General features: G+C 40.3%; 1 protein-coding gene across 17 annotated transcripts in view; it reads right to left on the minus strand.

Annotated features, from left to right (window-relative positions):
* EXOC1 (exocyst complex component 1) overlaps positions 1-27,086 on the minus strand; it is a 61,713-nt gene extending 34,627 nt beyond the window's left edge. Inside the window, exons 1-11 of one of the 17 annotated variants that reach the window (XM_037897735.2) lie at positions 26,795-26,989; positions 19,120-19,253; positions 17,549-17,679; positions 14,555-14,714; positions 13,560-13,580; positions 11,589-11,776; positions 9,876-10,103; positions 9,576-9,708; positions 9,290-9,399; positions 8,167-8,220; positions 464-613 (exon numbers count right to left, since the gene is read on the minus strand). In XM_037897735.2, coding sequence (XP_037753663.1) covers positions 464-613; positions 8,167-8,220; positions 9,290-9,399; positions 9,576-9,708; positions 9,876-10,103; positions 11,589-11,776; positions 13,560-13,580; positions 14,555-14,714; positions 17,549-17,679; positions 19,120-19,243 — 1,299 coding nt within the window. In that variant the 5' untranslated portion in view covers positions 19,244-19,253; positions 26,795-26,989. Of the gene's footprint in view, positions 1-463; positions 614-8,166; positions 8,221-9,289; positions 9,400-9,575; positions 9,709-9,875; positions 10,104-11,588; positions 11,777-13,559; positions 13,581-14,554; positions 14,715-17,548; positions 17,680-19,119; positions 19,254-26,258 lie in introns of all 17 variants that reach the window. The other 16 variants (XM_037897739.2, XM_037897736.2, XM_037897737.2 and 13 more) reach the window with 16 other exon arrangements.
* Between the last annotated feature and the right edge of the window lie 207 nt (positions 27,087-27,293).

The following is a 27,293-nucleotide window of genomic DNA, read 5'->3' on the forward strand; positions in this document are numbered from 1 at the left end:
TACAAACAACTTACAAAACAAAACTTTTAAAAATAACTAAAATTGAGATTTTTCTATTCTATTTAAAGTAGCCTCTAAAAATGGATTAACAATGAGTTCTGTGGAACTAGGAAGACCATTTATACCAGAGTTATTTTCCAGAATTATTTTTTTAATTATGTATGCTGTTAGTGCACACAATGGAAAAATGTGTATTTAAAGGTATCACATATTTATTAAGTGCCATAACTTTGTACAGATATTAAAAACACCACCGATCTCTAAAGGAGTTTATAGTGTATATCACAGTAAATGACGATAATACCAAGAAAGAAGTAGGGAAAGAAGGATCAGGGATTAAAACATCTGAGCTGTGATTTTTTTTAATCATAATTTAACATTCAAATTGAGAATAAGACACTTATCCAAAAATAATGGAACACATAGCACTAGAGAGAATTTATCCAATATCTGAGTCTCATACCTTTGTTAACCCTTCATATTTTCCATAATCTGTACTTTTTAGCCACTCCATCAATTTGGCATATCGAAGCAAGTCTCTGTGAAAGGGATGGTGATTGGGTAATGTCAGCTCAATAGAGTGCTGGGCAAGCGTGGAACTTTGGTCATGACCCTTGATAAAAGAAAACATTAAAATAAGCGTAGAAGCAATGTGTGTAAACATACCACTACAAATGCTATCTAATTAGCCTAAAAATTATCACAGTCAGATAAACAAAACAGAAAAGTGAAACTGAAAATTACTTCTTTCACACGTCATTTATCTGCAGTTAATAGCTTAAATGATATCCTGCAGTGGCCTAGTGACTAGGACATTGGACTATGACTTGATAGACCTGGGTTCCATTCCTAACTCTGCCACTGGCCTGCTGGGTGATCTTTGGCAAGTCACTGCCCCTCTATGCCTCAGTTAGCCCATCTGTAAAATGGTGATGATACCAGTCTCCTTTGTAAAATGTTTTGTAATCCACTGATTAAAAGAGCTGGATTACATCGGGGACCTGATTTCAGATGGGACCTTTGGGGACTGTTATAATACAAATAACAATACAAAGACATTACTACACCATACTCAGGGCTGGTAGCACTGCCTATTAAAGTTGCCCAATATTTCCCATTAGAAGGCCTAATTTTCAGTTGCTTATAACTATGACATACTTTAACCATTGGGGCTTAAATTTTCTATGCCAGGTGTCTGCCTCAAAACCGATTTTTAATTTATTTATTTTTAATTTCAACCAAAATCATTTACCCATTCAGAAAAAATACTATGTTATTTTACTTGTGTTAAAAAATTCTGGTGACTTTAACTGAGATGTTCTAGTGTCCCCATTTTGTAGAGCTTGGACCTGAAATTTGGCAGGGTGGGAGAGTGGGGGTGACCTTTATATCATGGATTTGTCTTTTGGTGTCCCTGTGAATATCAGACCAAATTTGGCCAAGTTATAAGCGTCTGAAAAATTGTAATTTGCACATACGCAGCAGAGTCTTGATTGAATTTAGCATCTAAACTCACTGAAGATTCCCCTCTGTATTGAGCAACTGAGCAAGCTCCAGCCCTGGGCTACAGGAGGTAACAAGACTTTCTCTGCAATTGCTGCTGCAGGCCAGACTGGGTCTGGACCAGAGCTGAAAAGCAAAAAACTGTCCCTCTCGTGGTCTCAATGCTCCTCCTGCTGAAGCCCAGGCAGCATAGAGGAAGCTATCTGATTTGAAAGCAGAGGGGATAAGAGTCAGATTGGGGGTGTGCGATAATTAGATTGAGACAAGGAGCGGGGGCAGGGGAGACAGACTGGCAGGGAGAGGAGACTGAATGGATTAGACAAGGAAGGCAATGGAGGAAGGACTCTATATGAAACAAAGAGCTACATGGGAAGACAGGAACTGTTTAAGCAAGGAAACTGGGACTGAGAACTAGTGAGGTGGGGAAGGAATGAAGTATGGGAACTGGGGAAACAGATTTGATGAAAAGCCAAGGTGCAAGCAGAGAACTGGACTAGCAAGGCAAAGAGGAGTGAGGGCAAACCAACCACTGAGATTGGATGAAGAGTCTGGTGATGGAAACAGGGACTGGAAGCCAATGAGGGCATGAAATGCGGGAGGAGGAGAAGGAGGACCAGAGGCAGAGAATGTGGAGAGAGGCAGATTGGATGAGGAGCGGGGAAGGGGAGCTGGGATTGACTGGACAAGGAGCTGAGGGGATGGGGGAACTGGGACTAGGATGAGAAGTCTGAGTTAGAGAGACTGGGACTAGCTAGGTGAGGATAATGGGACTGGGACAGGAAGCCATGGATGGGAAAGACGGCACAGGGACACTTTGGAAAGGATGGGGCAGAAGAGGTCCAAGCCTGGAGGGAGAAGTAACAGGAAGAAGAGTTTGTGCCCACTAGACCACAATCCCCTCCAGAGCCAGGAATGGAACTCAAGATTCTAGTCTTACTATTCCTCTTCTGTCAGCAAATATCTGTGAAAACCAATGGCAAAATGTCTCATCCCCATCCAGCATTGGTCCATATAACAATAGTAGATTGTCATCCTCTATCAGTTAGTTACTCTGTTAACTCAAATGGCAGAGGTCTATGCGGTAAATCTAAAGGTTCCAATGCAGTTGAGGATTTAGGTGGATATCAATATGATGCCACATGACAATTTGTTTTTTCAGTTTAGTTTTTTTAAATCCTGAGAAATTACACACAAAGCTACATTAAAAAAAAAACACTTAGGATGCAAAGTCAAGCATGCAAAGTTAAGAAATGCCAGAATTAAGCTTGCCTGTTCCACCTTAATTCAGCCCCCTTGTGCACATGAATTATGATACAGTCTGTAATCACACGATCACATACATTTTTCCATAGGACTCCTGACTCATTCAGTTCACAAGATAGATGGTGCTCAATTAACAAGTAGCTAGTCAGTATTTTTTTCCCCTCATTGTTCAATGTGTGACCCTAGACTTTATTTAGTGCACACTAAAACCTGCTCTGAAGACAGAATTATTAAGTTTCCTCACAGGCTTTTCTACAGCACTCATCGCTATCGTATGTGAGTGTTTCACCAACATTATATTATTTTCACAACACTCCTGTGAAATGAGGGGATATTATCTCCATTTTACAAATGGGAAACTGAGGCACAGAAAAATTAATGTCAAAGTCTCCACTAATTTTAGGTGCCCAATTTGAGACATCTGGGACCTGATTTTTCAGAATATATGGCATTATATAGCAGCTAATATGGTCAAAGCACAGTTCCCATTGACTTCAGTTGCAGCAGCGAGCGCTCAGCCTTCTGCAAACAGACCCTCAGGTTCTCAAGTCAAGCACCCAGAGAAAATGAGGAACACAGTAACCACATGTGAAAAGACTAGTTTAAGTGCCTGTCCAGGATCACACAGGAAACCTGTGGCAGGGGCAGGGATAGAATTCAGTTTCCAAGAGCAGCATTCAACTGCCTTAATCATCCTCTCTTCCTGCAATCCACTGCCTCATTTACTTCACGCCTTTTAACTTCTGCAAGAAATGAAACAGACAACTGCCTCCTTCACTATAAAACCCTGATTTATCCCTAGAGCATAGTCCATCTTGTACAGTGACTGACAGCGGGCCTGTGGAAAAAAAATAGTATGCAATCATGTAATTAAAACCATATCTTAATGCACATGAACAAGGGGACTGAATTAAGGTGGTACAGAGAACCTTAATTCTGGTATTTCCTAATTTTTGAGTGCATGTCTTTGCAACCTTAATAATGTTCTTTTAAAGTAAAGATTTTTGTGTCTTTAATACAGCGGTCACCAACCAGTCAATTGCGATCGACTGGTCAATCCTCTCCCAGTTGATCACCACTAAGGCAGGCTCCCTGCCTGCTCCAGTCCCAGGCCACTCCCAGAAGCCGCCAGCACACCCCTCCAGCCCCAGGGGAGGGGCCTCCCTCTACATACTGCTCCTGCCTTCAAGTACTGCCCCCACAGCTCCCATTGGCCAGGAATGAGGAACTGTGGCCAACAGAAGCTGTGGGGGCGATGCCTGCAGAGGAAGGCAGGGGCGCATTGGCCTCTTCCGGGAGCCCTGCCCCAACCTGACCCCCCCAAACCAGCAACCCATACCCCACTCATGCACCCCAACACTCTGCCCCAGCCCAGAACCCGCACCCCCTCCCAAACCCCTGCCCAGTGAAAGTGAGTGGGGCGGGGGCCTTCAGGGAAAGGGCGGGATAGATCCTGGGTTGCACTTAAATTCAAAAAGTGATCTTGTGCGTAAAAAGGTTGGAGACCACTGGTTTAACACAAGCTGAGATGACAAATCACTCTGGAGACATAGTAGACTGTATGATTATTAGCTCAATTCAAGGTTAGATTTCACAGATTTCATTTTTAAACTTTTTTTAAGTCACTATATACTATGTTGCACTATGTAGGAGGAAAATTTTCCTCTGGTTCACAACTAATCTATGGGCCAGATCTTGGCCCTCACATCTATAACTTTTGTGCTTTTCTGGTAGTGTAAAGGGCACACAAACTGCCCTGATTAGGCAGCCAGTGATTCCTGTGACATAACACAATTTTCAAGTAGTGTAAAGTCAGCTTAAACCACTGTCAGTCACTCTCTCCAAATAGAGGGGCATTCTTGAGCAGGTCAGAAGTGGGATGGGGGTGACCATTTGGCAGGGTGGTCCTAAGATTATTTTAGTTTGTGTAGTTTAGAGCAGCCATTAGTTACATGGATGCCAGTTTGGTACCTAGAACACAGAAACAAAAAAAGATGACTTAGGGACATCTTCCCCCATAGTCCCTTCCCACTGTACCAAGTACAGTTCAGACAGACTTGGGAATTAGATCCAATGTCTGTAAAAGAAGTGTGTAGAACTCAAAATCTTTGTAGTTTTCAAATGTGATATAGTCATGGACACCTAATTTAAATTAAGAGACTTAAACCTGGACATTCTATATACACATTAACTGAAAAGTAACCTTAACTAAACACTGCAATCCAAACAATTCAGTGTATTTAAAATGCTTTACACAAACTAGTCAAACTATGATTTTTTTTATTATTAATTATTATTATTACAATCTTCTTTCGCAGAATCAGAATGATAAAGAAAACTACATCCAATTTGGGATACAGCATGAGGTAGCAGATTACATTAAAATGATTCCTAGATTGAGATGACTTTTCTTATTTGTCCCAGCAAAGAGTAAGTTCACACATTCAGATAAATTATTTTTTTCTCTAAAACCCAACTGAAACCTTGAAACTAGTGACGCTGAGAGTTGCAGAAGGCAGGCCACACCTTGGTATATGCACAGATGGGCACAGGCCACACTTGAGTCACCCCTGCTGAATGAGGAGAAACTGTGATCTTTGTAGTCATATTAAGTATTGTTTGTCTTTACTGTTGCATATTTATTTAAAACAAAACAATTAAAAAACCAGGGATCAGCTGGGTTTAAACAAACAAGAGTAAGTAATATATCAACAGCAGCAATTATCTTCCCATTTGTTAGGGAGTTAACACTGTTAAAAGGTTGTATATTAGTTCAGTAACAGCAAAATATTCTTAATTGCTCTTTGATGCCCCCCACCCTTTTTAAGGTAGACTTTTCATAGAAATTCAATGCAGAAAACCACTTAGTGATCTATTTCATCCTCCTACTATGCAGCCTTGTTTCCTACAATATATATTTCAGTTGTTTTTGTTTAGTCCAGACTCAACTGTTGGGGCTTCCATCACGTCTCTTGCGAGACTACCGTACAATTTACTTGATGTTATTGTTAGGACATTCTCAGATATTCAGCCAAAATTTCCTTTGCTTATTTCATCCCATAATTCCAATTCATGCCCCTCTTGTACCACGTCAAAGAATTTCCCTCTCTGCTTGGTATTAGCATTCTTCACATAGTTACAGTTTATCATGTTCACCCTTTAGCCATGGTCTATCAAAGTTAACTTCGTTCTCCTTATTTCTCCTTCCAAGTCAATCCCTCCATCTTCATTTTTTCTGTTGCTCTGCTCCAAATGACATCCAGTTTGTTTAAATTCTAGTATCTAGGGGCCCAGAACTAATAGGTGTTTTTCCTCCAAAAATGCCATATAAAAAGGAGTACCACCTCTGGTTCAGTGTACTGCCACTAGATACATACACAGCACAAAATTACACAGTTTTTTTATCACGTTGCACTGCAAGTTTTTATCAAGTTTGCTGTCCACTGTTCCAAAAGAAGAAAGCCCAGCTGATTTATGTTTTCCTTACTAATAGAACCTGATAACATCCTAAAGTTACAGATGTATTTTATTTAATAATATACAAGTTTAGAAAACAAGATAAGATTAGAACACAGACAAGTAAATGTTTAACTATATCAACTGCTGAATGTTAGCAATAGTAACTGCAGACTTTTTTTTTTTGCAAATGCAATGAGCTCTAATCTGGAGTTGCATTTTTCTGTTTAAAATGTCAACAGATTTCTAGAATTTCTTGTATTAATCTTTTAAAATAAAAATATATGTGAATGCACTGGTACCTAAAACTCTGTTTTTAAAATGAAACAAGCTGCATTATAGTTCAAGGTTAAGATATCTAAGCTTGGATAAATCCATTGGAGTTTATTCTCTCTTTATCATGTCTAAATAAATCCAGCTGATAATATAAATTGATTGTATGTATGAGCAGAAGACTGAACTGCTTCATGTTTTCACATTGCCTTTTTTGGTTTAGGACTGCTTCTTAATGAAACAAGAAAAGTGCTTACATGAGGAATCCAAATAAATCACGCAAGTAATTCTAAACAAAAAGTGCAACTCTCAACAAGATGTTAAAGACAAGAGAAAATGCGCCAGTTAGAGACATTTTTCATATACATTTAAATGGGCAACCTCTGCACTGAATTCATCCAACTGCCCAGTAAGACAGTATGCCATCTTATAAGCCAATACCTTTGACACAACAGATGGGCCACTGTCCAACATGCTAAATTTAAAGTATAATTTGTTGTTGTTGCTGCTACATTGGAAGATGAGAATTTAAACAAGGGCATATTCCTTCCCAGTCCATCAACTTTTCCTACTTGAACCTGTAGTGAAATCATTCAGTTCTGCTGAATGGGTTTTGAGTTTGCACCCTCACAACGTGTTCACTGAAGGATTAAGCAAAAGAAGAAACTGGACTTGTGTCAGCACTTATCCAGGCATAAAGATTAGAAATCTTTGCAAAGGTAACACAGAATATATGACTGGCTGAGTAAGTTTACTGTTTATTTATATGTCCTCCCTCTGAAGTTTCCTCCAGTATAAAAACAACAGTATGGTTTAGCTAAGTGATATATCAGATGAATGCAACCAATATATTACGTTGTAGTAAGAAGAGCTAACTCTCTCTAAACTTTTATAAAAAAGCACTATCAGGACCATAAAATTAGAAAAGCAAGTTCTCAATAAATCTGCCCTTAAATGCACAACCATCCTCTTACTGCACTGTCCAGCAAATCCAACATTCCAGCTTCTCTAATGAGAACCATTTACATAGGACTTAAACACCATTGTCTCTACCTGTTCATTTAGACACACTGATAGATGAAGAAGTGGGATGCCACAGATTTGGGGTTTTTTTTAAATGTAAGGGAGGATAAAAAAATTAGAAAGAGCAGAAGCTAACAATGACAATTCTAAGCAGATCCAGCAAGTTATTATTTTACAGAGTAGAGAAATACTTGCCATTATGGGGAGGACCTGCACTGCCAAATGCAATGTCATGTGCACATGGGATTATCCTGCATTACTCTATTTGGAAAAACTTCATTTTCTGCAATACCTAGAAAAATTACTAGTTAGCATCTCAGCCAGCTTTTTTTGTTTGGTGCTGCTTGTATTGGTTATACACAAACATTTTCATTTTGTGGCAAATGTAATAATAGTTTTCTTCATGCAACTTGTCACTTCACTACCTTAGTTATGCTTCAGAGGCCACGTGAATGTTGTCTGTCCACTAACAGACACACAAAGCTTGAGCGCGGATACGAACATTGGAGGAGGAGCCCTTATACCCTGCAATCAGTAAAGGCAAGTTTCCTATTTATGAAGCCAAAGCTGCAACTACTAGTTAGATTTAGCAAGCTTTTAAAAACAAAATAAAATTAGAGAAGCTTGAATCAAACCTGATGTACTCACAGAAACCGAAAGATAGTAGGACCTGTTATAGAGCTGAAGAAGGGTCTGAGCAAACTAATTGGAGATAAAATACAGGAATAATTACAAAAAAAAAAAAAAAGTTGAAAATTGAAAGGTGCTAGAAAACCCCATAACCCCACACAGAAACAAGTTCAGCACAATATGAATTTGAAATAATTTAAAACAACTATCAAAACCACACCAAGACAATTCTACTTGCTGCAAGGTCCATACAAAAAAAACCCCGCAGAATTGCAGAAGCAAGAGTTTTTTAGTCTCCTCTGCTTGGAACCAGCCCTGTAAACACTTTAATCCAACACCTTCTACAAGTCCTCAGTTCAAGCCTCCTCCATCCATATTGTAAAATTTTAAAAAGTTACTTCACTTATGCTTTTAAAACAATTCAACTACAGAACTGGGAGTATGCCACTTGCTCCACTACAAGAAATATCTAGATCAAAGTCCTACTAAATTGTGTAGGACTCATCCCTGCTACAAATACAATCATATCAGGCAGCCTATTTACCTTATGTCCAAATCCATGCTTATATCATAATTCCAATTTGTTGCATAGACTGAAATTCAGCCATGTTTTGTAACCAAGCTACATGAAGAACTGGAACAGTGGCATAACCATAGATTTGCAAATAGTCATAATACAATTTCCTTGATGCAATTATATCTGTAGTGGAGATGGGCCCTTCTGTGGTAGGGAAGGGTCCATCTTTTAATACTCAGTCTGGCTCTGACTATTGCTCTTTGTTGTTTTAGCTATCGAACTTTAAGGCTAAAATAAATGACTGTGGTTATATCACAAAACTGAATCTTAAGGTACATGTCAAATTTAATATAGATCATTTTGTGCAAAGACGAATATATGGTCATTTCTATGGGGTCTAGTTGTTAGAAACCATTAGAAATCTCTCTACTTGAATTTAGTATTCTACACACTTATTAGACTATTGTAAATAAATGTGTCAAAGTCAGGTAAGTTATTATGTGGATCAGAAAATGTGCTTGGATTTCAGTTAATCACATCAAACTTTATAATGGTTTGTTTTCAAAGTTTTCAAAAAGGCCATCTAGCTGCAAACATTCAGATTAAAGAAGCCAAGTAAGTTACCTGCTGAACAAACACATTGTTCAGATGACTGGCAAGTCTCCGTGCAAATTGTTCACGTAGGTCACTGAACCGCTGTTGTTGCTGTTTGACTGCATAAAGCATATCATGTCCTAAAAATCACAACAGAAAATATTTTAAGACTTATGTTTTTTTGTTAGGAGTGGAAGAAGCTACAGAGCAAGATTCCCTATGTGTGGAAAAACAATCTAAAAACCTGAAAGGAGAGGTACTACTGTAACAATGAGAGAGTTACATTTTCCCTTATTTTATTTAATAAAAGCGTTACCTGGTCGAAGAGCTACATTCATACACTGCAAAAGGGCATCAGCTGCATTAGTGCAGGCTTCAATGCCTCGAGAAGATGCCAGATCCCCCTCCTGGAGGGCCTTTATGTGACCTTTTGCCAAATCCATATGATTCTAAAAGATAACATACAAGTACAGTATATAAGCAAAGCACTGGCTCAGAGTTTAGTTTCATGCTATTCTATTAGAAGAAGACAGCTATTATAAGACACTTTTAAAAATAAATAGTTACTTCCCAATACAAAAGGTTTCAGATTTCAGGCCATAATTAACATGCTTACAACTAGGAATTCTATCTCCGACAGCAGCTTCACATTATTCGTGTTGCTGAGATGAATTAGGTGGTTGCTTTCTGAGATCTGATCCATTTGCTCTTTTACACTCTGTAGCATTTCCTCATAACTGCTCAGCTTCAGCTCAATTTGATCCACTTCCTTCAGAGCCTCATCCAGCAGCGTCATCAGGATGTTCACTTGTTTCTCAGAGGCCATGATTGACTGGATGTTTGCCTGCAGAGCAAATAGTTTGTGAATAACAATTTTATACATGGCACCCTCATGACTATCAAATACTGTACCTCCCAAAATGTTAGGTTGTTCTGGCTCTCTCAATTTCAATTACGTTAAAATAGTAAGATTTTAAGCATTACTAAACACAGAGTAGGTGCCTTAGGCCATGGCAGAGTGTGGAATCCTCTTCTTATGAAAAATCAGTAAGAATAAAGTTTTGTTCTAGTTTTCACAGTATTCTAATATTAGTCTGCATGCAAAGGCTATAGTCACAGAATAGTTTTAACACTTTGGTCCCTGTGATTAATATTTTATGGTTTTGCCCTGTGGAAAGCTGGAGTTAGGGAAACTGTTTAATTGGTAATACAACCATGTTTCTACATAAATCAACCCCATCCAGGAAAAAACAACTTTCAAGCGTAAGGCAAAAATATACTTTAGATAGTTAAAAGCTGTCTGTTCTGCATTTTGGAATCACCAAGTCAGCCCCGCTTTCATTAAGTTCACTATGTGACAAAGCACAGGCAGTTTGTTTTGTTTTTTTTTTAAATAAGTTACTGTCTAAGATCAGTCAGTTCAATTCTGCAATACTGTGGCATTAATCCACATCTCCTAGTTGACACTGCTTGTCACCCTATCCTAAGTGAGCGGAATATTCTTTTAAAAGTTAACACCTCTGTTATTGTCTCAATTTATTTTATAGTGTTCTCATTTTATAGAGTGGACTCATCACAATTTGCTTATCTTTTTATTAGTCTATTTACATATTTCATAGTTGGTTTACTAAACATATATTTATGGATCACAATTTTCCTTCATTTGTTTTTTGGGAGAAGAAAACCTCTTCTAGAATGCCTTCCTTTTCCTTCTCTATTCTTCACCTGATGTCCATTCGGCTCATTTTAGAAGGCCTGGAAATGGCTTTAAAGTACTTTAATTTAGGTACCAGTGAACATGCAATTCTTCTGCACAAAGATAGCAATATATGTATCCAGTTAACTGTAATATGCAAGATACTCTTTCTTTAGCCTCTACTTTAAAATGCACTGTACATGTTCAGACAAATATAAAATGTAATAAATGCACAAAGCAGAAGTCCATATATTAAGATTCCACGATTGCGTCTCTGTGTGTCACTCTGAAGCCAAGAATGTCTGTTGAATCAACATGATGAGATGGAAGCAGCTACAAGAATTGTTGAGAGCTCTTTTTGTTTAGAATATGAACAGGTTCAATTACCACTGGGATTTGTGGTCTCATACCATACAATTTAAGTTCTCAGCCATTTTTGGCCTATTTTAAAAACAAAAACAAAAAAACCCACCACCACATTTTTATGAATTATACCTGTGCAATAGCTCGAGCTTTCAGCTACTTGTTAAATTATACTGTCGTGGGCAAAAATGCACTAAACTGAGTTTAACAAGGTATGCTAATTCATTATAACACTTAGAAAAAAAAAAAACAAAAACAAGAAATCCTTACCCCATCTAACACCTGCAGCTCTCTGGATAACTTTTCTGCAAAGGCTTCAGCGTTAGAAATGGCATATTCACAACCTTCCATCATTATTTCAATGTCCTGTTCCTCTCTTGCATTTAACTCTTGATACTCATCCACAGCTTCTTCATCTCCTCCTGTTACACTCTGATTTTCTCCACTTGGAACAGATTCTTATAAGGGGAAGGGGGGGAAAGCCACAATGAATTCATTTTTGTAATAAAAAAATACAGAAAAAAGTGCTACCATTTTAAATGGAGATATATAATTCAACCTCCTTTAAACAAAAGTAATTAGATTAGACTAAAAGACAAGGCCACATCAAACAGAGGAAAGGAAACACACACAATACAATACAAAAACAAACAAGCATGCATGTGGGCTAAGCCCTATATTTACTTCAAAATCTTTTGTAGGGTTTTAGGGATAACAGCCAAAGTTAAACCTTCACACCAAAGAAAGTTTGGAGAATTTCAGTAACACATCACAAGACATTCCCAGTTCATTCCTACCCAATTCCACAAGCAAGTCAAGAAAGCCTCATGGTCACTGCTACTGAAGACTGCTCATACAGTTAGCAGACGCAGCCAGGATATTACCTATGTAGACTGCTAGGAGAAGATCACCAACTACAGATGATATCTCCACCTTTATACTAAAACAAATGAGTAGACTTGGAGGCCACTTATGAGTTCAAGAAGCAAGGGGACTCATCTATTACCCACGACAGAAAGTTAGATAAAGGGTAGCAACTGGCAAGATAGTTAATGTCAAGAGATTGTTTCTTTGGCAGGGCCACATCCTAGTTTCACAATCCTGAATAATAGGTCTCAAACCTCCCACACTGGCCTTTCCAGCCATTAGGTGCCAAGGTTCAGCTCACAGGTAGATGTAAACAATTCTCCGCAACACATCTCACTGAGTTAAATCCAGTGGAGCCCACCAAGGCAGTTTACTAATTCCAAAATGGTAGCCGCTAACACAAAACCAAATGAGCCCTAATCAGCTGATCTTTTTGAATGAGCAGCGAGAAAATGCACAGATGCTTCCAAATATTTTTCATGAATTTCATGATTTTTAAGCAAATCTCATGGTTTTGGTGCCTGAGTAATGATTTTTGAATGCACGCGGTTGGCGGTGCTGTTTATTGGTAATTACTTTAAATTGAAAGTGCTAACATTTGTCACTCTTGGTAGCAATAATGATTGGAAATTTGTAGAAATGCCGATAGAAAAATTATGACACCCAAATTCTAACTTGATATGCAGATTAATTAGCACTGAATTAATCCTGAGCTTGAGAATACTTTATGAGCAAGGTTTTCTTTTACAAAATGCCTGAAGTTAAACACCTAAATAAGTGGCCTGATTTTCCAGGGTACTAAGCACCTAACAAATTCCACTGAAGTTGGTGAAAGACGCCGGGTTCTTAGCACTGTCCTTCCACCACCCAAAAATCAAGCCACTTATTTAGCATTTAGGAGCCAAACCTTAGGCACTCATTTTTGTAAATCTTTCCCTCTGCCTCTAAAATATGCTAACAGTAATTCACAGAAGAAAAAATTGTTCTATAAATAGAAACTGAATTCGCTGAGTAAGAGTAAAATTGATGCTCAATAGAAATTTCCCCACAGGAACAGGAAACAATGAAGGAAATGAGGATTACACCTAAAGACATTGATTAAAATAATCCAAACAAATATTAGCTGAAATCTGCCACAGGTTTCAGTGTTCTTTTACTGTCACAGTAGTAAGCTTATGGAAACAGTTTGAAGACAGTGATCAAAAAAGCATACAAGACATTAAAATAGTCCCATACACCTTCTATCACACACCTGGAACTTGCTTTCTCTAGCAATTTGAAAAGATATTCAATGAATTATTTCAAGAGAACAAAAGCAACTTAATTACCAAAAAAATCATTACACAAAAGAATAAAGGAAAAGGTGTTACGCACCTTCTGCAACTTTAGGTAGTTCTGGAGAATAAAAAGGTGTGAAAAAAGCAAAGGAAAGGAAGCAAAGATTATTAGCTGGGCAGAGTATGAACATTGTGTGTGTTTTTTTAAATGGCAACAAGGTTGAATGTTACAACATCACAAGTTTTGAAAAATTTGAGTTCAACATTAAAAAAGTAGGTTCCCAAGGAGTTTTTCCACCTGTAAATACCACTTGAGTCTAATGGCTTGAACTCAAGCGTATCTACACAAGTCATTTTAATTGTTTAATACGAGCATATGACTTTTGCCATTTCTGATTAAATCAATCCATGAAGTGCCATCATTTCACTGCAATTTATACCAGATTCTAGCCATCTAAATGTTTTAGCCTTTTACAGTTTTACTCATATTATGATGATACAGAATAAGTTTACCCTGTTACATCAAAGACTGCTCAAATAAAATGGATTAGTCACTACATGCAATTAAATCCTACAAAGGTATTCCAAGATTTATACAAAAAAGAGTATTAGATTACCCTGGAATAATCCTAAACAAATGCAAAAAATGAAGTTTACACACATTTGTATAACATAGTAAGATTTATACAACTGCACAAAGTTCTCCTCCTCTTAGACTTACTATGTAAAACCTTATACATTATCTTTATTGTTTTAGGGAGTTAGTGAATATTTCAATATTCACAAATTATTCTGTGTCTCCAGCATACAGACTGTTTCATTCGTAGAAAATGTCTTGTTCTATTTGTTAGAATAGTGAACCTGCTTTCCCCACAATACATACTTGTTCATTTGAAGCTACCTTTACCAATAGTGTAGTAAATGTGGATAGATATAGTTCCTAGTATTTAAGTCGATTAATTGAATTAGTTAGTATTCCAAAAACAGACCTTGCATTTGCTTTTTATACACTTTAGTGAATATCTTTTACCACGATGGTGTAAAATGGTAAGTTTTGTTTGTTTTAAAATAAACACCATTATTGAATGTTACCTTCCAAAAGCTGGGCACTAACATTTATGAAGTCAATTTTCTTTCTAAGATATCTCTGGTTCAGTTTCCAGATACATGAAATGAAAGTGTTCTTTTCTGTTGTGCTGCTGGCAACCCATTTGTACACTTTGTCGAAATGCAAGTCAAATTCAGGATTTTCCTGCAAAAGACAAGAGAAAACTCATCAGGCTCAACTGGTTTTCCAAATAGTGGAATTACAGTTTCTACTTTTTAAAAAAGTGGTCTGATGGTGGGACAGATGGAAACTTTACTGCTGTCAACTAGTGGGTGGTGTGCTGAGATAGCAGACATACAAGTGTACTTTGATCATGGAGAGGCTCAGGGACTTCAGGTAAATATTCCAAAATATACTATATGGCGGGAAAAGCATAATTCAAACCTTGAGGTAAAGAGATTACAGATTTGCATGAAGAACAAAACCATTTTCTTGAACTAGATCTGGTGACATTCTCATAGGATATGAAGACTCCTGTGACAGATCTTGGAGATTCATTTACCAGTACTATCTGCCCAACATGGTGCAACCAAAATGACCTACGCCTTGTCCTGTCTTATCTTTCTGACCACCAGAAGCAGCAATGGAACCAGCAGGAAGGCATACAGTTGATCTTTGCCCCAATACAATCGGAACGCATCTGTTACTGCATCTTGAGCAGAACTATGGACATTTTCTGCATTTTAGAGCTTTGTAGTCGCTCCCATCACTGTAGGATTTGAGCACTGGTGGATAGAGAACCAATGAGCTGCATTTATAAAAAATTGCAAGATAGGGTTTTAGTTTTTGATGTAATAAGTCACTTACAAAAAGTAAATAATTTCAATTTTATTATTACATTTATCTTGTTGCACCCACCAATGAGAACGCTGCCTTGATTACACTGGATTAAAAGCTTCCTTTCATTAGCCACTTATATATCCAGCATCAGCTGTACTGAACATAGCCTGATTTAAACTCCATAGTCTAAGCACTTTAGAATACCCACCTTTCCTCCAGTGAAAGTTTCACATCCTCTTAACGCTATACATTCTTGCAAATTAGACTAGCATTTACTGCGTCATATTACTTGTATTGCTGCTAATGTTTCTCCTACAAGCAATTGGCACGTGAAACTGGACATGATGGGAAATGAAATCTTCATTAGGACTATTTCCCACAAAGCACTATAAAAGAATCTCAGTTGCCTCGTCAGTACCAGCTGCTAAATGTGATGATTAATGATACATTATAAAAAGTGTGCATGCACACACAATTTTACGGGTGGTGTGCATTATAGATGATGTGGATGTGAAAGGCAAGGGTCCTGTGAAAAAAATAGTGTGTGATCCTGTAATTAAAACTATTGTAATAATGCATTCCCACAAGGGAGCTGAATTAAATTAAAGGTGCACAGGCAATGTTAATTCTGGCTTTTCTTAACTTTTGAGTGCTTGACTTTGCAACCATAGTTTTTATAAGCTATTTATAAATAGCTTAAAAATAGGACATACATAGAGAACACACATACTTCAGAGACATATTAGCTTCCACGGAGTAAAGTCACTTGCTCTGAAAGAAAAGCCTTGATAGAAACAATACTTTTAAAGGAACCCTGACCCATAAGGAAGTTATTTCCCTAAATTAAATGTAGATTTTCTTTTTAATTGTTCTCTTCTTAAAAGTTACAACCAACATGTGTGTTAAACATATATTACAGGAGTAATAAAGTTAAGTGTATTCACCCTACTCTTGATGGAAATCTTCTACAAGCCGGTTAATCTAAATAACTTTTTTGATTATTCATACATAATGCCAATACGCAGAACATTAAAGGGAAGAAAGAATGAGTAACATGTGGGCTGGTCTACACTACCACTTCAGTCGATGTAATTTACGTCGCTCAGGGGTGTGAAAAAAGACAACCCCCTGAGCGACGGAAGTTACGTTGACTTAAGCGCTGTCCACACCTGCACTACGTTGGCAGGAGGCATTCTCCCATCAACATAGCTTCCGCCTTTTGCAGAGGTGGAGTAATTATGCCAACAGAAGAGCGCTGTCCTGTCAGCAGAGCGCATCTTCACCAGACGCACCTTCACCAGATGCACTACAGTGGTGCAGCTGTGCCGATGTAGTGCTCTAATGTAGACCTGCCCTGCATTTTGTCCCCACCACTCCCATCTCCAGTTACACACCAAGTTCTGAGGTATGAAATACTTAACAGAAAGAAGGAAAAGTTACCTTCTACAGAACAGAGATGATTTTCCAGGGCCAAAACCAAGTTACTGTTGTGGGCATGCATAATCTAGGATTTATGAAGAGGCAAAATACCTCAGGGCCATATACTTTTCAACAGATGGGTTAATGTTCTCATTTCTTGGGGATGGTTTACAAAAATGTATCTTATTACCATGTACACTTGTTTTAGACAGCTCTATCTAGGTTCTTATATATTGCTCATCACCACGGTTTCAAAGTGCCTTCTGGTACAAGCATTACTTAAAATCTAGCATGAATTATATATCAGCAGTAATGCTTTCATTCTACAAAGGTAGTCCATTTCAAGGGGGACCTGAATTTGGAGGAGTAAAGATTTTATACAGCACTCAAATTGGGGAAAACAAGTGGTATTCTCTCACAAGTTCTTGCATACAAGCCAAGCTCTATCTATCTATCTGAGATGTCTCTGACAGACTATGTAGAATAGATATTGAGAATACTATCACATGGTTCTGCTGGCTCCTCAGGCTTAGCTCCCCCTCACTGGAGTTCAGATACACCCTTGGGCAAGGCAGATTAGGGCACAGGCAAAATGGACAGATGGCTGCCATCCCAGCTCCCAACCCTCATGTGACGTTAGAATCTAAACTTTGTGTAGCTCACAGTTAAGGAGTTAACTTGGACTCGACAGAGCTCTGAATGAAAAACTTTTGAAGTCTCTATATAGTTAGGGAGACACATTCTAAACACAGGTCACACAAGCATGAATAAATACATACTTTAACAGCATCTTTGGCATCAACAACAGCAAGATCTCGAAGTGCCCATGCTGTCTGTCTTTTGTAGAAATCGCCCTTATCAGATTTCTTCACCTTGACCACATTTACTTGCACTGGACGTTCTGTTGTCACTGTTAAGTACAGAATTACTTTCAGCAAAGAGTAGGGGCTATTTTAACCAGTAGTAATGTCAACTTCTTGTCTACATTTGCATCTGTGATTCTGAACAGATTTTCCCCTTCAGACAGTTAGCTTAAAGTCTCTATGTGTTGTAAAGGGACCCCTCCAGACACAGGCTTCATTTTTTATCTCAGACACAGATATGTATCACTGCATGACTTCTAAAATCAGCTACAGTGCGACGTAGGCATTTGTTTTCTTATAGTAGCCCTAAAATAAAGTGATGAGTTTAAAGAGCAAAGCTGCATCTATAATGTAAAACAGAACCAAGGACTGACACAACCAAAATTAAACCCCCCACAAATATGGGCCTGACATAATATATTATTATTAATTATTAATTTGTATTATCATAGCACCTATGAGCCCCAGTTATGGACCAGGACCTCATTGCACTATGTGCTCTACAAACACAGACCAAAAAGATAGTCCCTGCCCTAAAGAGCTTACAACATAGGTAGCCCAATCAGTATCCACAGTTACATTATCGCAGGATTGGGGTGGAACAGTTAAAAAATAAATAAATCACTGAAGAATCAGGTTTGAATATAAAATTGCCCTCTCTGGTTAGGGTTATTATGTGGTGGGGGTGGTTTGGTTTTTGTTTGCAAGGGTTCTGGGTTAGGCCAAATTGACACTAATTTGCCAGAAGTCTCTACTACTTGGAAGGCCTGCAACTAAACTCAGATACAAAGGACTAAAATAGCATTACTGGCTGGGAATGATTTAAGTTCAGCATAGCTGTTTAGGCTCAACACCTTAAATAATGCTGGTTACTTTCAAAGGGAAGGGAGAGGGGCTGGGGTGTACTGATTAGAAGCTGGGGCAGGGAGCTCCGGGGAAATGTGAGTGCTCTAAAGCACAATAAGATAGCACTCACATTTCCCCAGAGCTCCCTGCCCCAGCTTCTAATCAGTACACCCCAGCCCCTCTCCCTTCCCTTTGAAAATAACCAGCATTATTTAAGGTGTTGAGCCTAAACAGCTATGCTGAACTTAAATCATTCCCAGCCAGTAATGCTATTCTTACCTGCCTCTAAACTAGGGATTTAGGGAATTAAATCCTAAACCCTCAGGTCACTGGCTGGCTTGACAAGCTCTCCTTCTAAGAAGATGCCTGGAGCAGGGTCCAGCAGGGCTTTAATACTAAAGCTTTTTTTGTTATGAAAACATGACTAATTTATTTTCACTCTAAACCCTAACTGATTCCATCCATTTATAATAAATGGAAGTACATGTTCTCTATACAGGAAAGGAACAAGCTGAGCATGAAAAGCAGTTGCCACTTAAAGAAATTAAATATAACTATTCATTTTACTATACTTAAAGCGAAAAATACTCAAAGACAATGAAAAGAAATACTTTGCTGTCTCTCTCAATCAACATGCATACCTGTGGCACACAAAAAGCAGTTTCTCTTCTTTTTGCCTGCTTTGCACACATTCACAATGCTCAATAAACGTTCATCATTTGGAGTGAAAATATCCCTCTGTAAGGCATGCTTGATTGCAGTCATTTTCTCTCAGCTGAAAAACAGGTTTAAAAAAGTCATTCTGAGTACAATATAATGTTCAAGCACATTTATGAACTGGTTAAATACTGAGAACAGCAGTTATTTTCTTGATAGTAACTGTGGTTCTTCAAGAGGTTGTCATCTATGTGGATCCCCTCTATGTGTGCAAGCGCCTCATCAGAATTTTTGAACAGTGCTGCCCATTAAGCCATGTCTGCACTATGCATGTGCTTGTGCCCCCACCTACCAACGGCATAAAGGCAGAGCTGCCTCAACCGTCCCTCAGTTCCCTCACTAATTCAGAATCCCAGGTACAGGGGGTGCCGAAAAAGTGGGGAAGGAGGATGACTCATTAGATGAATGAAAAGATCTCAAAGAACAGTAGCCATTATAAAAGGTAAGTAACCATTCTCTCTTTGAGTATTTATCTTGAAAGTAATAAACAGTGCCCCATTTGAAAGGTGAGATTGAAGAGATTCCTAACTACTACTAAACAGTGACTGTAAATATACCCCTACCACAGTTGGCATCTGATCTTACAGCCAGGTCAAGGGCATAGGATTTAACAAAAGGGGATTACTCCACATAGTCTTGCTGATCTCAGATATGGGGAATATTTCTAAAGCATGCAGAGGAGGCAACCTGTAATCTTTGATTGCTGGTACACCTCTCCCTACAAACACATGATTGAAATACACTGGATAATACATTTAGGTATGCTCTTGGAAAAAAATGGCCTGCCCCTTTGAAATGCTACTTATGGCAGCAGAATGTCTGTCTAAAGGGCTTTGTTCTATCAAAACATAACAAGTCCCTTGAAACTTCCAAGGTGTGGAGGGTTTTCTTTCCATGGAGAAGAATGAGATTTCGGAAAGAAAAAGATTAATAGATTATTCGTAAAATTGTGTCAGATTTGGGATGAGGTCTCAACACCACCTTATCTCTGTGAAACATTGTGTGATGGTTAGTGATGACAGCTTGTTAGTTTGCTGAGCCTTCTAGAGAATAAAGTGGTGTAAAGAACTGAGAGAGGCTTAAAGAGGGGGCTCCATGAGTTTGTAAGGAAAATAAAGTAACCCCTTTAAAAATCTGGATACAATGGAGAGAAAACTGACTATGTTTGAATCAGCTATGTGTGGGGTAGGCACGCCAAATTCACTGCAAGGTATACCTTAATGGAATTAATGCAGAATATAATCAAGGATTATAGATATGGAGACCTTCAATGTGTCAAGGTTGCACTTAGCTGCCCAAACTGAAAATCTTTTCTATTTAGAGAAATAAGTTTTCCTCATGGAGAGCTTCCTGCTTTTCAGTAGGATTTCTTGAACTTGTAGCAAACTGTCAGTAGCATTCAACCAGCCAACATCCAGTTTGTCAGATGCAACAATTTTGGTTCTGGGTGAAGTATCTGACCTTGGGTCCGAGATACTAGTCTGGAGGTGCTATTACAGACTAAATAGAGATCCCAAGGAGATCTGGTAACCAGAATTATCTTAACCAATATGGAGCTACCAGGATCAGCATGGCTCCATCCTCTCTGATTTGCCATACTGGCCTGGGTATCAGGGCAAACGGCAGAAATCCATACAAGACCTTGATGCCATGGTACAAAGAAGGATCCTGGGCTCATGCTTCCCTTGGACAAGCCTAGACAGTGCATGTTCTCTTTTGTGGCAAACAGGTATATAATGGGATTTCCCCCACTGGTGAAATATTGATATGATAGTGGAGCTCTTCAGAGACCACATATGGTTGGTAACAGATTGTCTACTTAGGAAGTCTGCTTGATAGTTGCTGACACCTGGAAGATGCAGAGCAGCTAAGGGTTATCCCATTTTGTCAGTACCACATTCATAACTTGATTGCCTCCTGGCAAAGGAGTAATCAATAGGCAACTGCTTGATTTTTAACACATCTGTAACATATTACATAGTCTGAAAACCTACATGGTGAAATTCTTTGGAACAGGTAGGAATGCTATGCAAGTTTGATTGCTCATAATTCTAGAAGGTTTATATGTTTATTCACGTCCTTTTGGGACCAAATTCCTTGTATCTAAAAAGTGATCAATGTCTTTGTAGGACATCAATTCCCTTTAAGGAATTATGTTTGTTTTATCGATTGTTCGAAAAGGGACAACTTCAACCGAGTACCCCTGGATTTTCTTCTCCTGGTCCAAAGAGAACAGCACACCGAGCAGTGGTGTGACACCCAGCTGTCACCAAGACAAAAACAGCGGCAGCTAAGGCAACATGTAAGCAGACCGAGTTTGTTCAGGGTGGGCATAGTTTGAAGTCCATGGGCTTTGAATCTCCATTTTAGGCTTGAAGCACTGGCGGAAAGAACAAGGCAAAAACAGATTTAAAAAAAAAAAAAAAAAACTTTTTTGAGGGGGGAATAAAATTAAAAAGGGAAGTTGTTGGTAATTAACACTAGCTAACTGGAAGAGAGAGAATTCTGTTAAGACCACTAAGGGTGGTCACTGCTTGTTCCATCTTGCTGCCACAGGTGGTACATGGAACTGAGGGAGGGTTTCAGCCACTCTGCCCTGTACGCTCTCGGATGATGGGGCATGAGGGCATACAGAGTGCAGGCCTGGCTCAAGGTACACCCCTTTTCAAAAATTCCAATTTTGCGCACGAGGTGCATGCACACTTAGATAAGGATCCACACGGACACCTACTCAAAAGAACAGACATTTTAGTTTTTTGTCTAATTCTCCTGACCAAGGAAAGGACTTTAGTTTCCCAGTGACCAGAGAAACCAGAGATACACCCATTTGAAACAATTTTTAATGGGTTCAACTCACATTACCGTGAAGACAGACAAAAGTGAGAGGGAGCATATGGGTGAGTGGAAGAAGAATTATGATAAAAACCTTTATATAGTATATATATAGCCATTCTGTACTATTAAACATCTTACTGCTGCAAACAAGTTTGCTTCTCATTAATTTCTTTATTTTAAAATCACACAGATACTAATAGCATTTATTGTTGAATGTTCAATGAGACAAGCATATTGCTTTTGTTGGTGATGCCACAAGACAATTGAGTAGTGTATTAAAAGAAAAACAGTATTTTTACTTCCAGTGCTTGTTAGGGGCTTTGACCCAGAATTCAAATGATCCCAGAATAGAGAGATATTCTTTCAAATAGCTCATCGGAGTCTTTGAACCAGTCCAACCAGACGTCTCATATCAAACAGGATGTTGCTTTTGGACCTCAGCGAGAGTTCAAGTTAGTGCCCAATGCCAAGCTGAAGGTAATCTTTGTTATAGTCCCAGCCACTGCCTTCACTCCAAAATTCAGCCTGCACTCTGCTACCACATTTATGCAGTGCACCTTGATATTATATGATGTTTATAGAGGTCAATTAAATGCTGGATATCTTCATGGTACTGCAAGATGTGAGTTCCCCTTCAAGAATAAAATATCCCATCAGATACTTTGTGAAACACCTAAAAACAAATTCCTGCATTTAGAGAGAATTTGAAAAACTAACTGTTGTGCCTGAGGAGAGGAGCTGTGAACCAGCCATTATATGCCTTGAAGATTGATTGCCTGGAACCTGACTCAGTATTCAATGGGAAGCCAGTGTAGACAGCAGAGTAAAGATAAGATATTCATTCTACTTGACCTCTCTGTAATTTTTAATGTAGTTCACTATGAAGTGTGGTTAATCCAACATAGCTAAAGGAGACAATGCAGCACCGCAATGTCGACAACGTTACTCCTCTTTACATCCCACCCCTGGTTCCCCCTCCTCTAGCATATCCAACAAATGGCTCATTTCTACTTTCAAGCCCCTTCACAGTCAATCCTCACCCTGTCTGTCTTTCATTTGCTATCAGTGCTCACCTCCAATTGGCCCATGATGCCAGCTGGCCTCCATAACTCATTTGTTAAGTTTTCAAATAAGCCCCTTTGTGCTTTCTCGCATAACTCCCCGTCGTGCTTAGGAAGAGCTCACCATAAACATTCACAAAGCTACTCCATTATCTTCCTTCAAATCCCTCCTCATAACTCTCCCTTGCTGTGATGCCTACAAAAAAAAAAAAAAACCCCAACAACCCTTGACGACAGGGTGCTTGTGTGTTGTAACCACTGCTTATGACCAATATTGTCTCATTGTCTCCTTGTACTCCATCTGTCTACATCCATATGTTGTCTCGTCTTGTATTTAGTCTGTAAGCTCCTTGGGCCAAGGATTGTCTTTTTGTACTGTGTTTGCACAGCACCTAGCACAATGGGGTCCTCGTCCATGACTCGGACTCATAGGGGTCAATAATAATCATTCCTCTCTAATGGCATGTAGTGTAGCAATCAGCAACTGTTTCTCTTCCATAATCATCTTGCCTAAAAAAGTCTTCTTAGGAGCTGCCCTTCTTCTCTCTTCCAATACGTATGTGAGATCACATCAATGTCTAGCAAGATGCTATAGACTCCACTACTAACACCACCTAGATTAAATCCGGCTCTACATTGTCATTTTCCTCAGACGCAACCAATGCTACCAGAAGGATGCCTACACATGCTCCTGAATAGAAGAAAGATGACAAGCTCAACTCAAGCAAAACTAAAGTAACACTGATCAGAAAAGGGGAACTGATTTGAAGGAATAACTGAGAGTCTGGCCCTGCCCCTGCTTTCTTCACTTCAAGCGGTGCAAAATCTTGAGTCCTGCTAGACTCTTCACTAGATCTAGATTCCCAGTGGCAAAATAATCCACATTCATCAAGCTAAGAAATGGGAGCCTTTCCTTCTGGACAAGGATTTGACTACAAGAATCCACAAGTTTAATCACCTCCAGAATGATTACTCCTGGGGGAATTCTGCATCACTGCATATGTGCAGAATTCACATCCCAGGCAGATTTCTTTACTTCCCTGCAGAAAAATGACTTCTGACTGGGAAGCCTCGAGAGTGGTCATGTGCCCCTCCCTAGCAGCACAGGCAGATCAGTTTGGGTGCCTGGAGAAGCCAGTAGAGACATAAATTACCGCCAGGGAGGCTGGGCAGTCATGTGTGTGACAGAGAAAGACACACTGTCCCTCTTACACACACTCAGCATGGAGGGGAAAGGCTTTCGGTTGTTTTTGAGGAGGTAGGCATGGGGCAGTCTTGGTCCTCTCAGGCAGAGCAGAATAGCAGCCTGTCTATTTAGTGACTTGTTCTTAGTGAACTGTTCCTGTTATCTTTGTGAATCCCACAGGGGTATAAAACAGGTGTAAAAGTTTTAAGGCTCCTTTACATTGCCAGAATGGGGTAAAGGAGTCTTATTTTAAAGGACAGTATGGCTTATAAATGCTTATGGTACTTTAGTGATTAGACTAAATTTTTGGACTGAAAACACTTCCTATCAAAATATGCTCCATGAACTGTTTGCTACCGACTTTTCTGGAGATGGTCAGTAGCTAATTTAAATTGTGAGTTTGATTCCTCAGCCCTCACTTGCTCTTCAGTTGCCTAAGATGTAACACTGAGCATATGACTGCATATATTTGTTGACTAATAACTAGAAATAAAGGGTCAAATTACTATTAGACAAATTACTATTAGACAAAGGAGGTTTGGGGATTTCCTCCAATGCTCCCCACTCCCATTCTCCATCCACTGTATAGTAAGATAAATAACCAAAATAACTGACATCAGAACGATTATACTGCGTTATTATTACAAATAAAATATGCAGATTTTTTAATTTTTTGGAGCAGAATTCCCCCAGAAGTAAATTATTAATGCCACTCTGTATCTGGGGCTAGAAGAGGAAGTAACAGACTTTTTAACTTGTGCAGAATGTCGTAGCCTCTCTCTCTTCAGTCAGATAGGCGAGTGGTGAGCACATCAACTCTGTACCCCAATCTTTCCACAGGCTTTACAGTCCACTTTCTATTACCAGTTCAAGGCCTTGGTCGCAATCTTAAAAGACGTCAGTGGGCCAGGAGGACCCAGCTACATCAGAGATCTCATCTCCATATACGTACCAACAAGACAGATGTGCTTTTCTGAGACAGTGCACCTGACAAAGCCTAAAATGAAGTATGAGAGAACTGTAGATAAAGCATTTTTGGCTTCGTAACAAGCTTTGAGAGGAGTTAGGAATATAGGACTCCCGAGGCATTGAATCCAGTTCTCTGCTATCACAGGCAACCCCATCATATACTCCCATTCATAAATTTATCAAGCTCCATCTTAAAACTAGTTAGGCTGTTTGCCCCCACTACTCCTACTGGGAGGCTGTTCCAGAACCTCACTCCTCTAATGGTTAGAAACCTTATTCTACTTTCCAAACTAAATTTATTCATGGCCAGGTTATACCTATATGTCCTTGCTCCATCATTGTCCCTTAGCTTAAATAGCTCTTCTCCCTACCTGATGTCTCCCCGGATATATTTAGACAGAACTGTCATATCCCCACTCAGCCTTCATTTTGCTACATTAAACAAGCCAAGCTTTTTTAATCTCCTCTCATAAGATTCTTCTGAAACAGAGACCAATCCAGAGTCTGAAAAAGCCAGTTTCCATTCAGAGCCTCCCTATGACGAAAAGAGGAAGAGCAGATGACACCCTACTTGTCTTCATGTAATCACCTCACAGATCTAATTTACCTGCGAAGCACTTCAATATCACAACAACAAAAACTACAAGGAAAACCTTCAATAAGCAGAGTGAGTGTCAGACAAGTGTATTTACTAAGTCCTGCCAGTATGCACACACTAGAAGAAACAGTCCCTGCCCTGAAAAAGTTACAAATAGCCTATTTAACTGGAATGCCTTCCAAGGAACAAGGAATGTCTTCTGCGGTATATGCAAAAGAGTGTATGCAACGTATAATTAACAGCCTGTCCCTGGCTTTTAACTTATGCCCTGTCATGACAACGACATATGCTGAACTCCCACAGCGAATGCCCTGTAGCTGGCACTGCCCTATCCCAGCGCAGGCCGAGTCCCCTCCCGAGACTGCAACATGAGTAGTAACGTCCTGCCTCCCGTTAACTGGGAAATCCACTCACAGAAACACGGACATCCAGTCCACTTAAGACAGACAGAACCACGTCAGGTAGGCTGCGAGCCCCGGGCCCCGCTGGCTTTACCACCATTTCCTTACATCGTTTTTCCTTGTTGGTGCGGGAAGGTGCGAGGCGGACTGCGCAGAGCGCTGTCAGACTGGCCCGGCGGGGACCGCGGCCCTCGACCAGCGCGCGGTGCCAGGGGACACCTGTTACAGCCGCGAGGCGCCCGCAGGCAGCGCCGGCCTCTGCTCGCGGGGCCCGGCCGGGATCAGTGCCGGTCACCGCCGTGACTGCGCGGGGCGCGGGGGACGAAACGCCGCTGGTGGCCGGGCGCCTGGCGGTCAGGGAGAGCGGAGCCCTGGCGCGGTCACTACACCGGGGCCGCCCCTCCAGACCAGAGAGACTGGCGCGGCGCCGCCGCGGCGGGGACCGGGCACTGACACACGGGGCGGGGGCTGTTCGCAGCTAGAGCCACAGGGGGCGGTGCTGCCCGGTCTCTGCGCGGAGCGGGGTTACCGGGGCCAACTCCCCCTTACCGCGGGGCCCGGGCAGGCGAGCGCAAAGACAGGGGCGTGTCTCCTCCTCAGGGCGCAGCGGCTCCGGCTCCGCCTCCAGCCCATTTAACGCCGCAGCCACCGCCGCCGCTCGCAAAGACCCGGCCGCTGCCGCGCAACAGGGAACCGCGGCGGCGTCCTCTTCCTGTCACGTGACTAGGGCGGCCCGGAAACACCGCAGTCTCCTGAGGGAGGCTCTCGCTGGACAGGGCGACCCCTCTCGGCGGGCCGGAGCAACCGCCCGGTCTCCACTGTCCTCGCCGCGCTCGGCAAGGAAGTGGGGAGGGCGATGGAGCGAGCAAATAGGAGGCCAGGCAGGCGGCAGGGGGCGTGCTCCTCTTGGGTCCCGGGGGGGAGGGGGGAATGAAGGGGAAGGGTGGCACGGCTGATCTGGGACTGTGGGAGGCAGGGGGAGAGGTCCTGAGTCCGGCGTGGGGAGGGGGAACTAAACTAGGGCAACAGGATCATCAGGCCCCCAGGG

Source organism: Chelonia mydas, chromosome 4, assembly GCF_015237465.2.
Source record: "Chelonia mydas isolate rCheMyd1 chromosome 4, rCheMyd1.pri.v2, whole genome shotgun sequence".
NCBI lineage: Eukaryota > Metazoa > Chordata > Testudines > Cheloniidae > Chelonia > Chelonia mydas.